The 14,408-nt window shown below is 36.8% G+C and overlaps 1 protein-coding gene across 6 annotated transcripts in view; it reads right to left on the bottom strand.

Moving 5' to 3' along the window:
* ANO4 (anoctamin 4) overlaps positions 1-14,408 on the bottom strand; it is a 175,015-nt gene that overhangs the window by 97,857 nt on the left and 62,750 nt on the right. For 4 of the 6 annotated variants that reach the window (XM_027660044.1, XM_027660054.1, XM_027660035.1 and 1 more), the window contains exon 3: positions 6,078-6,188. The exons of the other annotated variants lie outside the window; for them this stretch is intronic. In XM_027660044.1, the coding sequence (XP_027515845.1) occupies positions 6,078-6,188 (111 nt within the window). The remainder of the gene's footprint in view (positions 1-6,077; positions 6,189-14,408) is intronic. 6 annotated transcript variants of the gene reach the window in all.

Raw genomic sequence — 14,408 nt, forward strand, 5'->3', positions numbered from 1 at the left:
GCGGGGCAGGCAGGTCTGCTCTGCACCCCACATGCTACAGATCTGGTGAAAAAGGGTGATGAGATGTGTGTAGGAAGAAGAAAAAATTCCTTAGTTGAGGATCAAGCTTCAGGTGTGGATGGACTTCATCTCTCCAACCTCATGCCTCATAGGCAAAATCCAAAATTATGACAGTAGAGTTGCAAGTGTTAGAAGGGACCCCCAAAGGTCCCAGCTACCAAGCCTCTTCCCCTGACTACAGTGGGACCAAATGTCTAATACTCTTTATAGACATTTGTCTAACCCCCTATTTCTCACATTTTTTTGCAAACTTAACTGACTTTTGGAACAATTCTTTTGCATAATAAACTCCTGATGCTTTGCTTCTCCTCAGCTACCCTAACTTAGTGACAGGCAACTGTAATTCCTGTTGGTGAGAATCTATGTTAATAGGGAACAACCAAAAATATCTAGTTGCTGCCAGCAACTTAGTTCCATTTCCAACTGCTGGCTGCAGGTGTAAAAATCCATTCCCCCACTGTGAAGAGACTGAATAGCTTCCAGAAATTAACAGCCATTAACTGTTCCCAGCCATGATGAGCATTTTGTGACCTCCTTTTTACCTTTCCCTTCTTCAGGGGCCATAGCCCAGTTTAAGAATCCTTATTAAAATATTACTGATGATACTGACTCCCCAGTCTCTGCAGGTGGCCTATTTTTCACTCTCACATACAGGAGAAAGTTTTTTCTGTAATATTCATCCAGAGTTCAAATGTATTAGTCTTTCTCTGTCAATCATGAACATGGGGAAGAGTTTCCTCCCTTTTTATATGTCTTTTACAGCATCTGAAGTCTGCTATTACATCTGCAGGTAATAGAAAACCCTATCAAAGTATTCAAGAATCCTTTGTCTTCATTTTCATGTATAAAAGATGCACAAGGTTAATGACAGACATTGTACTTTTAATCACTTTTTACTTAGAAAGCTACTAAAAATTTCAGAAACTACAGAAAAGTCCTCATGTCCAAATTAATCCACTATAGATACTAGGCTAAGGTGCTAACCTAAGCAGCATAATTTGTAAGAGAGATTCTGAGTTTCTGGTGCTGTTTTGTTTTATGTGATGAGAGCCTGCAGCTCCTCAGTGTCAGTGTGGCTGCATCCAACTTGTCCTAGGGCAAGCCACAGAGGTTTTAGAGATTTATAAGGCAAAAAACAGACTCCAATTTGTAGCACATGCAGCAGTAATATTAAAGAATTTTTTGCCACCTTGATCCATTTCAATCCACAAAAATCATACTAGAGATGTTTATGAAAGAGAGGGGAACTGCTGCAAGACAGCACAGTCTAGCCAACTGTCCTTCACTGTCCCCCACTGTTTCAAAGGTCAAGACCGGAAACATTCCACCCCATCAGATAATAATTTGGATGTAGATCATGACCAGAGATCTTGCATATATGCTCATATGAGAAAAATTAATCTCAGTATTCAACAGAAAGAACTACTAAAACAGAAAACATTTTGAATAACTTGAATTTCACTGAACTGAAACCCATCAGAGTGCCTCCATGACAGTGACACATGAATTGGTATAGGATTAACACTTCAATATAGGCTGAAAACAACTGTGGAAAAAACAAAAAAAAAAAACAAAAAGAATTAAATAATGAAGCTTTCTGAAGATTATTGAAGACATTTTTATCTGTTGCAGACAGGGGTCATGAAAGATGTAAAAATGATAGTTTTGCCCGTATGCTATACTTGAGGGAATTTGAACTATCTTTGTCCTGACATTAGGACTGTCTTGGTATAAAAGAGATGCCTTTGAGATACTAGAATTGCTGCTTCTTAAAGTGCTAGTAATGCTTTGGGTTGCAGAATATATGGGTTCTAAGGGGATGTGTTGAGATACACAGCTTGGTGTGTAAGACAGTGAATGTGTCTTGGGGCTTCAATAGAGAATTACTGAATTATCCTGAGGACTTTTGAGGAGCAAAAAAATTTGTTTTAAGGTCACTTTAAAATCCAGCCCATCTCATCAGTGACTAGAAGTTGTGGAAGCAGTGAATCTCAGTTGCTTAGTGAAATTAACTACCAGGATTTGTCCAGATTGCCTGCAGTAGAAAACTGCTTATATCAGAAGTATGCAGATAATTAACATGTTGGTCGGTCACTACAGAATAGGATAAGTATGAAGAGATGTGCTGAACTATCTCATCAGTGCTAAAGGTGTCTGTTACCGTTTTCCAGTTGCAGTAAAGGTGTGCTGCTGAGGAGAAAGTGAAGCTTTTTACACTGCAGTTACCTTGATGTTTTATGTTTTTGAAAATGTGCTCTTAGTATATCAGTCATTGAAACTAAATATGGAGCCTCAACATCTGCTAAGATTATTTTTCTACCCCGTCTCATTCGATACTTAAAAATAAAATCAGAAAATATTGTTCTACAAAACTAAAGAAATAATTTATTTAGCAAATCCTCTTTGCTTTACATTAATAATGGTGATGGTACTTCCAAGATAACTCTCCTGCAGCCCCTCCACTCCAATGGACATGGACACCTACATGGCCAAATATTGCTAAAAGCATAATCAGGGCTCCATCTTTTCTGTCCCCTTCAGACCATGATATGTATATACCCATAAATGTCCTTAACAGAATGATTTATAATAGTTTTATTTTATATATATATATATATGCTATTTGGGAGACAGAATGGTGCTACTGTATAGTCATTTTTAAGTAGTAAAATTTACCGGGAATACAGATCAGCATATACATTGCTACAGGAGATATTAAGAATTCTCCCTCTGCTTTTAGATCAGCTTAAATATGCAAACTCTTTTCTCCACCTCTGGAGAAATGTTCTCTTTTGCAGAAACAAAATCAAAATGACTTGGTAATTCATAATCCCTTGAAGAACAGGAAAAAAAAGTGAATATATAAATATTTTTATCCCAAAAATAGTAGAACTACATATTCTGAAAGCTGAATGCTGAGAAATTCCGAGCAAGAGTCCATGCACAATCTCAATGGGTCTACAAGCCACTTCAGACCAAAAGGCTGATATACGGCAGGGCTCAAAGACAAGATATCTCCTTTAACTTTCTGAAGATGGATGCTGAAACTGAAGTCCCAAAAAATAAGAACTTTCATAAAAAAATGAGACCTGAACATATTACTGTGTAGCAAGATGGAAAAATGCTCAGAGATCATGTTTCTGTTCATTAATTGTCATTTTATTACCAAATGTCACATCAAACCATAGAGTATACTCTAGCTTTGGATAATACAAGAAACCGTTCTTTGGAAGCTTTTAGTTGTATCAGTAACACTGAAAAGTTAACTGTCTTAAAAATTCTTACTGGGAATGTCTATAATAAGTATAGAGGAATTCCATATGTTAATGGCAGTGGAAAAAATGATTGCGTTTAAAAGCAGTAATATTGGAGAATACCCACTAATAAAAATATTAAGTACAAAATAGCTGCTTTGTAGAGACTTACAAAGCAGAAAAGTTCAAGTATAAAAAAACCAAGAACCTTTCTGCATCTTATTGTACCGTATGTTATGTTTTTACAGCACCTGTGTTGATTTATTGGTAAAAATTTTTTTCAGCACTCAGTAAAGCTGTGGACAGAATTTACCAATTTTTGCTTCAAGGAGGCCATCCTACAGATATCACACAGTACAGAACTGTTTATCATGTTAAATGTTAAATTCAGTAACTACACATCAGTGTTAGTTTCCAGTTCCCCAGAGCCCCACTGTACCAGGGAGGTACCTTCTGCCTGGGGTTGGGACTGCCCCAGTGCCATCCAGCTGTGCTGGGGCTGTGGCCTTGGTACAGGCTGTGAGTAGGTATCAACAGGGAATTCTGGTTCCAGTCTGACAGAGTTCCATGCAGAACCTCGACAGCACTGCTGTCTAGTTTGCAAGTTTGGTTTAGATCAGATCCATCATCGTGTTTTGTAATCCCCTAATCTACAGTGTGTTGCCTATAGCTACTTTCAGATTAATAATTATTTTTTCTGGACTGTTTCTGATACATTAGAGATAATTTCTAATATCATGCGGTCAAAAAGAAACTGTTTTACGTAAGAACTACCAGAAATCTTCAGAAAAATGTGTCTGACTCTGAACTACTGCACTGAAATGCAGCATTTAGCCTAAATGCAATAGAAGTGACTTTTAAGTCTTTCATAATAGGAATATAATTGCATAAAAGTGAATAATGAGATGTAAATCTCTGTCTTCAGTTGCAGTCTAAGAGACTTAGTAGGGAAAAAGAAAAAAACAGAGTAGCTTGAGATCAAAATGTTTTCAGTAATTAAACTAAAAAAAAATAATAAAATTCTGTTGAATGATCACTCTTGGCAGTCTACCAAACAGAAAGATATGCCAACTAGCTGACACAAGGCACCCTCTAAATAGGGAAATGTTCAGGAATCTTATGTTAGTGAGAAAAAGCATGTGGTCTTTAAAAGCATCATTCATTAGCCTCTTCTAAATTATCATTCAATGCTAACAAATGGGAATAAAAGTAACATTGATTGTTCAGAGCAACTAACATAGACATGTTTATCCTAATTATATGATATTCACAACAGACTGCAGGTGACAAGACACTGCCCTGGACACATAACAAGTCCCTGCAAAGTGGGTTGTTCAGTCGCAGAAATTCTTTTGGTTTTGCTGTAGGAAATGTAGCTGAAGGACATAGAGATTAACTTCCCAACAGCACCTGTGTCTGGTCTGGATAAAGAAAAAACACCATCTCCAAGGCTGTAAAAGCTGCATCCTTCTCAAATGGCTTGTAAATAATCCATAAATCAAAACGTTAATTCTTAAAACACTCCCAATTTGAACTGCTTATCCATGTTTACCCATCATCTATTCAGATTCTGAAAGAATATATAGTGCCTTTTCAGGCTCTCCAGTCTGCAGCCTAACTGCCCCCAGCCTATATCTGGGCTGTACTTGTGTGGGGAAGAACAGAAAAAGCAAAACCTCATAGTAAGATTTCCTGATGGGAAAAGCATTTTAAGTTACAAAACACGAAGTTCATCCGAAACCTGCACCTTAAGTAATAAGTTGATTCAATTTCAAATTATTACCCTCACCATCATACTAACTCAGGTGTTTTCCTTCCACCCCCAAACAATCAAATCAAATCAAATCAGAAACCACCAATCTGATTCTACCACTGTGTGGTTCCTTATTCATTTGGCAAAAATCAAGCAGAATCCAGGATTTTACACATTCTTCTTCATCTTTTATCGCTCTAAAGTGGAAGTTGCTGTTTCTCACCTTAGAAAATAGTTGCACCAAACACCGAGTTTAAAACAAACCTGGAAAATAAGGAAACCAGGAAGCCATGCCATGCATTTTGATTCTTGCCTGGCATAGAAGTTTTCAAACTATTATAGAAAATTCTCACTGAAATTCCAGATTCTTTTGGATTCCAGAATTGCATCAATTCTGGATAGGGGGGATATCTTCCGCTGTTATTGACACTAGTGCTTCTTCTACCACAAGCCTTGAGATCATTCTGAAGTTGGAGTTCAGAAGGGTGAATCAATTAATTCTTAGTCCACAGCCCATTACATGTAAAAAGAGATCATTTTATGCAGCATCTAAGACATGTCAACCTTCACTTGTTGTGATAAGCTCATGACTTCTGCTCCTAAAAATTAACAGCTGCAAAAATGTAAATACACCCCAACACTTCAGAACAACTGGAACTTCAAATACGCGACTGCAGCATTTGCTCAACGTTATTAGTTTATACTGCCACTTAGAAGTATAAAGAATGGATTAAAGTAACAGGAATTTTACAATTCTGATTATGTCTGCATAGAAAATATATACTGCTGGAATCCTTAGACACATAATAATTCAAATCTTACTATTACTTCTCTGATAGTAAAAGATTTCTTATTGGCCTTCAATAACCTGTTGAACTTTCTCAGAGATTTTAGTCATACATACTTATTATTCAGTTCATCACTTTGTACGTTCCTTCAGCTATAACTTCAGTGCATCTCAATTGAACCTTCTAGCATAAACACAATTTTACATCCAAGGAATAACTTACTTTCTTGTATTGCATTAAGAATTTCTGAAAAGTCCACATCTGTCTTCTGTATGTCTGGTTTTATCCATATTTGCGTTTCCAGCTGGTTAACCTGCAAATCCTCTCTTCCTTCTGAAGAAATTGAAGACATTGATGGGGTTTGTGACAGTGCAGTAGAAAATGCAGCTAAGAGGGTTTCAGGCGAGGAAGCACACACATTGAATGAAGATATTTCCATTTTTTCTCCTAAGCAGAACCAAATTTTCTTCAAACCAAGCAGTTTCAGATAGAACATGGACTGATTTAAAGCTAAACAACATTCTCTGCTATCAACAATGATGAAGAGTCATAACTAGCAAGTCCCTTGTTCGAGTGACCATACGTCACCATGCCATGAGCATCAACTCTACAAAGCTAACTCCCAAATGTGAAAACAGACAAAAGGTGTTATTACAAATGACACAGGAACAACCAGACTAAAATAAAACACACTAACACACAAAAGATGAATTAAGACGCAAGACAGAAAAAAACCATTAGGACAAAAAGAGCATGGACAGCATGCTTCAGCCAGAGGCCACCATAAGTTCTCACATGCCAACCTGATGGCATGACATAATCTAGGAAGAAGTCCAGCACTGCAGTGCATTTCAAAGGAATTCACACTTGTATGTAATGCTTGCTCTCTAAAAGCACTGCAGAATAAAAACCTATTCGAGTGGGTCACGGTGTGCAAATCTATTTGCACACACAAATAGACACAAAATTTGCCCATTTCAGTGCTCTTTCAACATGAGGAAAGAAAGCAGCAAGTTTTGAAAACAGACTCTTTCCATGCAGAGAAAGGTGGCTGCCTATCAAGAGTAGACAGGAAAACGTACTGGGCAAATGGGCTTAAGATGCTGGTTACAGGGTATTTGGATACAGGCAGAGAGACAGAGGGAGCTACTGGGAATACATCTGGTTTTTAAAGAGTAGCAGGAAAACCTTTCACAAAGGCATCTGTTAGAGATCATGCTCTTGAGCAACTAATGCACAGAGTTAGCAGAGAGCTGCAGTGGTCAGGAAGATATATCTGGGAAAAGATTTCACAACAAAAACGCCAAGGTGGAAGAACAAACCTTCAGGTCATTTAGATCATTACTGTGCTTCACTAGATGCTATCACTCACTTGTTTGATAGAGTAATTTTCCTTTTATCTACAGTTCCCTACAGCAAGATGGTCTTATTTTGAATTCCCTCTTAGCCCATTGTATCTTCCCCTTCTCCTTGCCAAATAACTACCTCACTACTGCCTTGACAAGAGCTATGAATTATATTCCGGGGTACAAAATTACTCAAACCTCTTTTAAAGGCCCTTCTTCACTTTTTGGAAATACAGGTCTCAAAACGGGTACACTTGAGCCACTTTTCCTTTTTTATTTTTCTGTTGTCTAAGTATTATAAATTCAAATTGTCTCATGCTTTCTTCAGTGTATTCTTTTGTTTCACAGCAAAGACCCGCTGCTAACATAAGAGACAACTCCCCTTGTAGATTCCTGAAAAGCCATCTGTCATAGCAGCAGCAGGAGTCAGCATTTAATGATGTAGAACAAAGAGAATTTCTTAAGTGATACAACTGATTATTCATACAATAGCAGCCTAGGGAAATCTGCTGATGGCCTCAGAGATGAGAGGCTAGGATTTGCCCCAGAAGAGAATTCTAAGGACCAAGGAAAAATACTCCAGCTGCTGAAAAATACATAAAAACAATAGGACAGATGTAAAAAACTAATCAATGGACAGAAATTCAGTTAAGCACCTTTGCAAGTGATATCATTCTGTTTCTTCTTAAATATTCAGCTACCACTTTTAACATATACCATTACATACTTGTATTCTCAAATCCAACAGCCTCTTTTCTGCATTTCAACCCTAGTTAGAGCAAATTAATGACAATACTGACAAATATAAAATGCCCTTTCTTCCCCCAAACCCTTCATCCTTGTTACACTCAAATCACTGCTCCTCAGGATAAATGAAGGTAGCAGGATCACTGCAGCATATCTAGCAGATCTGAACTAATTGGGCCATGGTGAAAGAAGTGGCAACCAGTCAGCTATTGAGGTCCAAAAGTGCTGATATCTGATGGACTATCTATCCACAAGCCTGCTAATAAAATTAAACTTTGAAGAATGCACATAGACAATTTCAAAGCCACTTTTCAGTTAATGAAAAATATTGTCTAGGAAGTGATCAGAAAATGACCAGCCTAAACTTGACTGCTGTTCAGACTATGAAGTCAAGACAATTTTGCTGCATTAAAATTTCCTCTCCTATATTTGATTCTCTTGCAGTATAGGGAGGTTTCAGTAATCCATAGAAATTAGTGTTCTATGTTTGTCTGATTCACAGTAGCCTTAATATCTAGCCTCGTTGCAAAAGTATCAGATCAACAACAGCATCCAGTCTGATTTTACTCAAAATTGTAGGCATACTCTTCTACCAATCATTTGTGGTATAACACATGGTTAATCACAAACTGTCCTTCATCAACACAAGGGAAAAAGAAATTTGTCTACCAACAACATATCTTTTAAGTAAGGAATTGCAGGAATGCTTTCTTCTACCATGATCTTCATTGTGTCAATAAACAGACTTGGATTAGGGCACATATGCTTCTACTCTCCTGAGTGAACATACAAAAACATAGCTATCAAAGATCATTATCACATGTGTTCAAACATTTGTCCGCGTTTGAAAAATCTAACTACTTGTGAATGACAAATCCCTTAGTTACCATCTACCTTTAACAATATCACAAGCCATTAGCAGGGAATTCATAAAAGGCAGGAGAAGAAAATATTTGCTGAATAAACAGTTTATTGCAAAAAACTTGCCAGTTCTCTAGTCAGTTACAAACTGGAACTGAAGAATGGAGGCAATATTTATATATGATTGTGTAAAAATAGTCTTTCTTGAATTTTAAATTTGTTTTTGAGAGAACCCCACAAGCAGCAAGAATCCTGCTCCTAATACTGGTGCAGTTGGCCTTTCTTATACAGCCCTGCAACCTACTATAATCACCAAAACCCACTAAGAAGAAATAGAGCATTTTGTCATTAAAATGCATGGACTAGTCTTGGACTGTTCACACAGGATGCCTACTCAAAAGAGATTGTTTTCAGCAAGTGGACTTGAGTCTCCTTCACAGGCAGTAGGAGAGCATGTGAATAGCAAGGGTCATAATTTTCAGGCATTCTGGCAGCACAAAAGGCCTTGAAAGTATGTGTAGTTTTGATGACCCTTAATAATCTTTCAGTCTCATCAAAGTGCAAGCTACCTTTTTATACCATTGGTTTAACAGATGCTTGATTTCTTTTATGCGTTAGGTGCATTCCTAAAACAAGGTCTAAATAGAGTACCAAACTGTAGTAAAATCTTCCTTCTTCTATTTTAAGTACCTTGACTGTAATCAGTAATGAAGAAGACCTCCATTGGACCTCTGAAGCACAACGTGGTACAAAACTGCATTCTCAAAGGATATAACCAGCAAATATTGTGCCTCTGTGGAGTTATCCAGCATGCAGAGAACACATCTGCTTTTCTGAGGCATTCACCCACTCATGGCATAGGGACAGTCAGCCTGCTGCATGACTCAAAGAGAGTTCTCAGAGAAAAAGAACTGATCAAAAATGATACCACCTTTTCGATTTGCTGCTGCCCTTATGTGTGGTGTAAGATGTGATGCTGAGCATTATACAACTCTTTTGGGCTTTTGGGCTTTTCTGGCACCACAGTACATTGCAATGCTTGGAATTTCTAGTGCGTTCTTCAGAACCCTGGAAGCAGTTACCTGTATCATATCTACTTGCCCAAGGAGTAAGCCCCCCTCATAATTTTTTGGGTTTGTTTTTTGTCTTGGTTTTGTTGTTTCTTTTTGTTTGTTTGTTTGTTTTGTTTTGTTTTGTTTTTTAATTGGTTGTTGGTTTTAGTTGTTTAGTTGGTTTTGATTTTTTGTTTGTGGTTTTTTTGGTTTTCTTTGTTTTGTTTTGTTTTGTTGGGTTTTGGTTTCATTTGGTTTTTGTTCATTTGGGGTTTTTTAATTATAAAAAAGGTCTGGCTTAATTTTGAGATATAAGAATGAACCAGCAGGCTTGGTGTTAGGAAGGAGGTCTTGAAATGTCTTGGACTGATGCAAATCTTTTGTGGAAATTAATATCACTATGCAGCCCTATTACAGTCAAATCCCTTTTCTGATTTTAAAAGCATCTCTGCCAAAGTAGAAGCTAGTTTGTTCCATCTTTTGACAGTCTTTCTGCAAGAATCTTTCTTTGGAATACATGAAACATATTTAACATTAGAAATAGTCTTACATAATACTAACTCCCTTTAAGCAAGAAATATAGAGCCAAGAAAAAACCACATTTTTCAGTCAAGCATTACAGGAATATAATAGCTGATTATTCAAAGTCTCTCTCGTTGTTTCTTGAATTATAAGCTATTTTTTAAATGAAACTTTCTCAGAAACATTGCATAATTTTATATATGTTCTATTTTCATCATAGAGTGTCAAGAATCTTCTTAGTTATTTTAAGACAGCTACGGTACACTGGTCTTAGAACATTATAACTTGCCCTGGGATCAGTGTGTTTACTGCTAAGTTGGTTCCTATTTTTGCCCCTTGAAAGAAATTCTCTGATGGTGGAAAGATCAAGAACATCCACAGAGAGCAGCATTTTGCACCCTTTGTCAGGTGACTACATATTGTAAACTAACAACATCCAGGAGCATTGAAATCTGAGGGTGAACTATACTGAATTTAAAGTAACCATACATAATCGATTACAAGAGTGAATGAAAGATTGTTTTATAACAGCAAACAGGAGACTGATCAAAGCAGGAAGGAAAAGAAATAAGTCTTTCAAAAGACTAGAATTTAAAAACATGTAGTCCCCAGAGAAGCAGAGCACCATCAAAGTCACCACTTAAAATTATTAATATTTTTGAAGCCCCTGATTGAGGACATGCTCAGGTCCCTCCCAGGTAGACTCAGTACCTGTGGGTGTCACATGCAGCACAAATTGATACAGAGGGATGTGATTTCTGCCTACATCAAATATATTTAAATTAAACAAGACAGATAGCATTGAAAACCAGTGTTTTTTATGCTACCTTTTTTTTTTGGTTGTTAGCATGCTGTTGTAAAACTCTTCTCCCAGTTGCTAGAATGAACATTCTAGGAGACTTTCTACCTTAGGATCAGGAATTTTCAAAGAAGTGACTTTTGTCCTAGAAAAGTAAAGGGGTGGATTAAATGGGTTGAATGACTAAGTAAAATGATAGAAGATTTCAAGTTCTGCATCATCTGCTTGCTAGTTCAGCTCCTGATTTCAAAGTACTACCTAATGACCATGTGGTGACCTGTCGCTCAGCCCAGTGACAAAAGGTCCTCATTGTAATTGAGACAAACTTCTTCTCATTAGGAGCTTTGCAGAGGCTCCGAAGCACCAATAGTCAGGAGAAAGAACTGTCTCTGTCTTCAGCAGGGAGGTATTTCCAGATCACGCTTGAAGTACCAACACAGGAGAAATTTTGTTTGGTGCATTGAACTTGCATTGTTTTGAATGCAGACTGTAGAGAAAGAGAAAATTTAAATATGCAGGCTGGTTTCTTTGACACTAATGTCCCTTCTGCATAGGGATGTTTCTTGTAAACATGTTTATATATATATATATATATATATATATATATATATATATATATATGAAAATTAGCTTAGTGAGAGAGATACTAAACTTTTTGAAATCTGCTTGCTTTTTCTGTGCTTCATTCCACATGAGAGAAAGTTCTATATATATCCAGCAGAAAGCTTATTGAAATAGATTGTTCTGTTAATAATGTTAGACAAGATAACAGCATTACTGTCAGTGAGAATTCAAATTTCCAGGTGAATTTATATCAGCCATTCCCACACCATGCATGAATTTGCTGCCAAGAAATACTTGCATGACAGAGCTTTCTGGCAGAATTAGTTGCAGGATTTTATTCTTTTGATCTGAGAGAGATGCATGCCACGTGTCCTGCCAGTCATCAAAGAAAAGAAAACGGGATTTAACCAACAAGTCACATCTAACTAACACATATCTTCTAAAGACCATTTACAACCAATTGTGAATGCTGACAAACATATGCACATTTTGTGACGAGAAAAGGATATGTTTTGCACAGTAAATTATCATTGTTGAAAGATTCAGTTCTAGCTTTCTCGATAATTCAAAGTTCATTAACTTGTGACTAAGCTCATTAAGCACACATTTCCTTTTTTCCTTTAATTTTGGTTGCCACAGTTTAAGGAACCATGTATTTTTACTTACTCCCAAGTCAATTGTTCTGTTGGCCAACACCACTAGCTCCTCTTTCCTATTTGAAGTTTAGTAACTACAGTCATCAATAAAAATGTTACAGCTTGAAAACTGATTAAAAAAAGAAGACCCAAAATAAAGAAAAACATGGCAAGTAAAACATACCTTCCTTTAAAATTTGTAATCTATCAGAGACTACTTGTCACAAAAGGCAACAGAGTGCAAACAAAGTTTCTTACGTAATTCCAGTGAGCCCAGGAGACCTTCACCATAATGCCAGAAAGGAGTCCTTTCAGGCACATAAAATTCTTTCAAATATCATGGATATACCTATATCATTTAATATAGCAAGGAATGTCCATTCCAAAATGTACAGTTCTTTGCCTTTGAAGGGGATCTTTTTTGAACAGTAAACTCTTGAAAGCAGAAATTTCTAGAATATTTTTATGTGTTTCCTGGAGTGAAGAATCTTTACATGGTAAGTAAATTTTAGAAATAAATTATTTCAAAGACAACCATTACTGTTGGTTGTTAAGATTGCCTGCAGAATTAAGTTGTACAAGTGATATAAATTACTATCTAAATTAATATATATAAACTTTCATATAATCTTTGAAATGCAATAGAGTTTTACCAGAAACAGAGAGAAAGAAAATCTTGCTGGGGAACCTCTGAATCCCTGTTATTACAAAACAGGTAATAATTATTAGGAAACATTGCAAGTACAGAATAACTAAGAAGATTCCAGAGTTTCACACAATGAAAGAATTCACTTTACTGCTGCTTAGACTTATTAAACAAGACATTTTTTCCACAGCCAGTAAATTTAGTGACTCCTAGGGAAATTAGGTTTGACAAGTTCTGCAGAATCTGAAAATAAAGGAATTTGTCACCAAGAGAAAGAAGTAAGGTACCATTGTTCTCTTATGGAATAGATTAACAATGGAAAGAGCAGACAGAAACTCAGAAACTGAAGTCCTGCTTAACACACAGCAAAGGTGCAATGCCATCAGATGTGAAGAAAGCTTTTTTTTTGGTCTGCAGATTTGCCTAACCCTGACATTGAGGGAACGGACTGGGATGACAATTTAACCTCCTCTACATTTGTTCAGTACTTTGTTCTACTGCTCTTACAGACAACCTAAATGATGATTACCATTGCTTTCAAAATGAGCTTTCTGTGTGCACCACAGATGTATTGATTCTAAACCACTTTCTCATGAGAGTTGTACCAATTCAGTGCAGCCAAAGGTCTGCCACAAGCACTTTGAACTCTGTACTTCAGTAGCCTTGTACCTCATTAGCCACAACACACCACAGCTGCTCACATAACTGGAAGACGATAATTGGAGGTTTCTCAAAATCAAAAACATACTGTCCTTCCCCAGTTTTGGAAGGAATGCATTAATGTCATTACATCCAAACTTACCATCTGATTCCTACACTTGTTTTTGCTTTCCTTCTGTCTAAGAGAAAGTTCCCTCATATGGGTGCATCTGCAAAGGCGTCCAGAGTCTTCACTTCACTGTTAATAGACATTGTCTTCCACTTCTTTCTCCATTTTCCTCTATGTTTTGTTTCAATTACTTGATACTTTTTGATCTGCTTAAAATCAGAGCTCAGAAGCTGTGGTTCTGCTTATGGTTGAGCAGTACTTATTTGCAAGCTTGTACAATTCAACTTTTAAAATTTAATTTATTTTTAAATAAGGTGGAGTACAGACAACTCATGGCTCCCTAGCCACTCCAACATCCAAATTAATATAAGAAGCCATGAGCCTCAGCCTCCTTACCAGTTACAAATAAAACTGGCAGGGAAGCAAGTTGAAAAGAATGCTGTAATACTAAACAATATCTATCGTTCCTCCTCCTTAGCATGTAGCTACCTATGAACTTCATTCAAAGGAAACATCTGTCAATCAAAAAGAATTTATGATAGATAATAAAAGGTGTCATTCTGGAAAGAAGAAAGGTGGTGAAAGGTAACAAAGCGCTGTGAAGAAAACAGC

This window comes from Corapipo altera, unplaced genomic scaffold (genome assembly GCF_003945725.1).
Source record: "Corapipo altera isolate COAL_440 unplaced genomic scaffold, ASM394572v1 1, whole genome shotgun sequence".
In the NCBI taxonomy this organism is placed as follows: Eukaryota; Metazoa; Chordata; class Aves; order Passeriformes; family Pipridae; genus Corapipo; species Corapipo altera.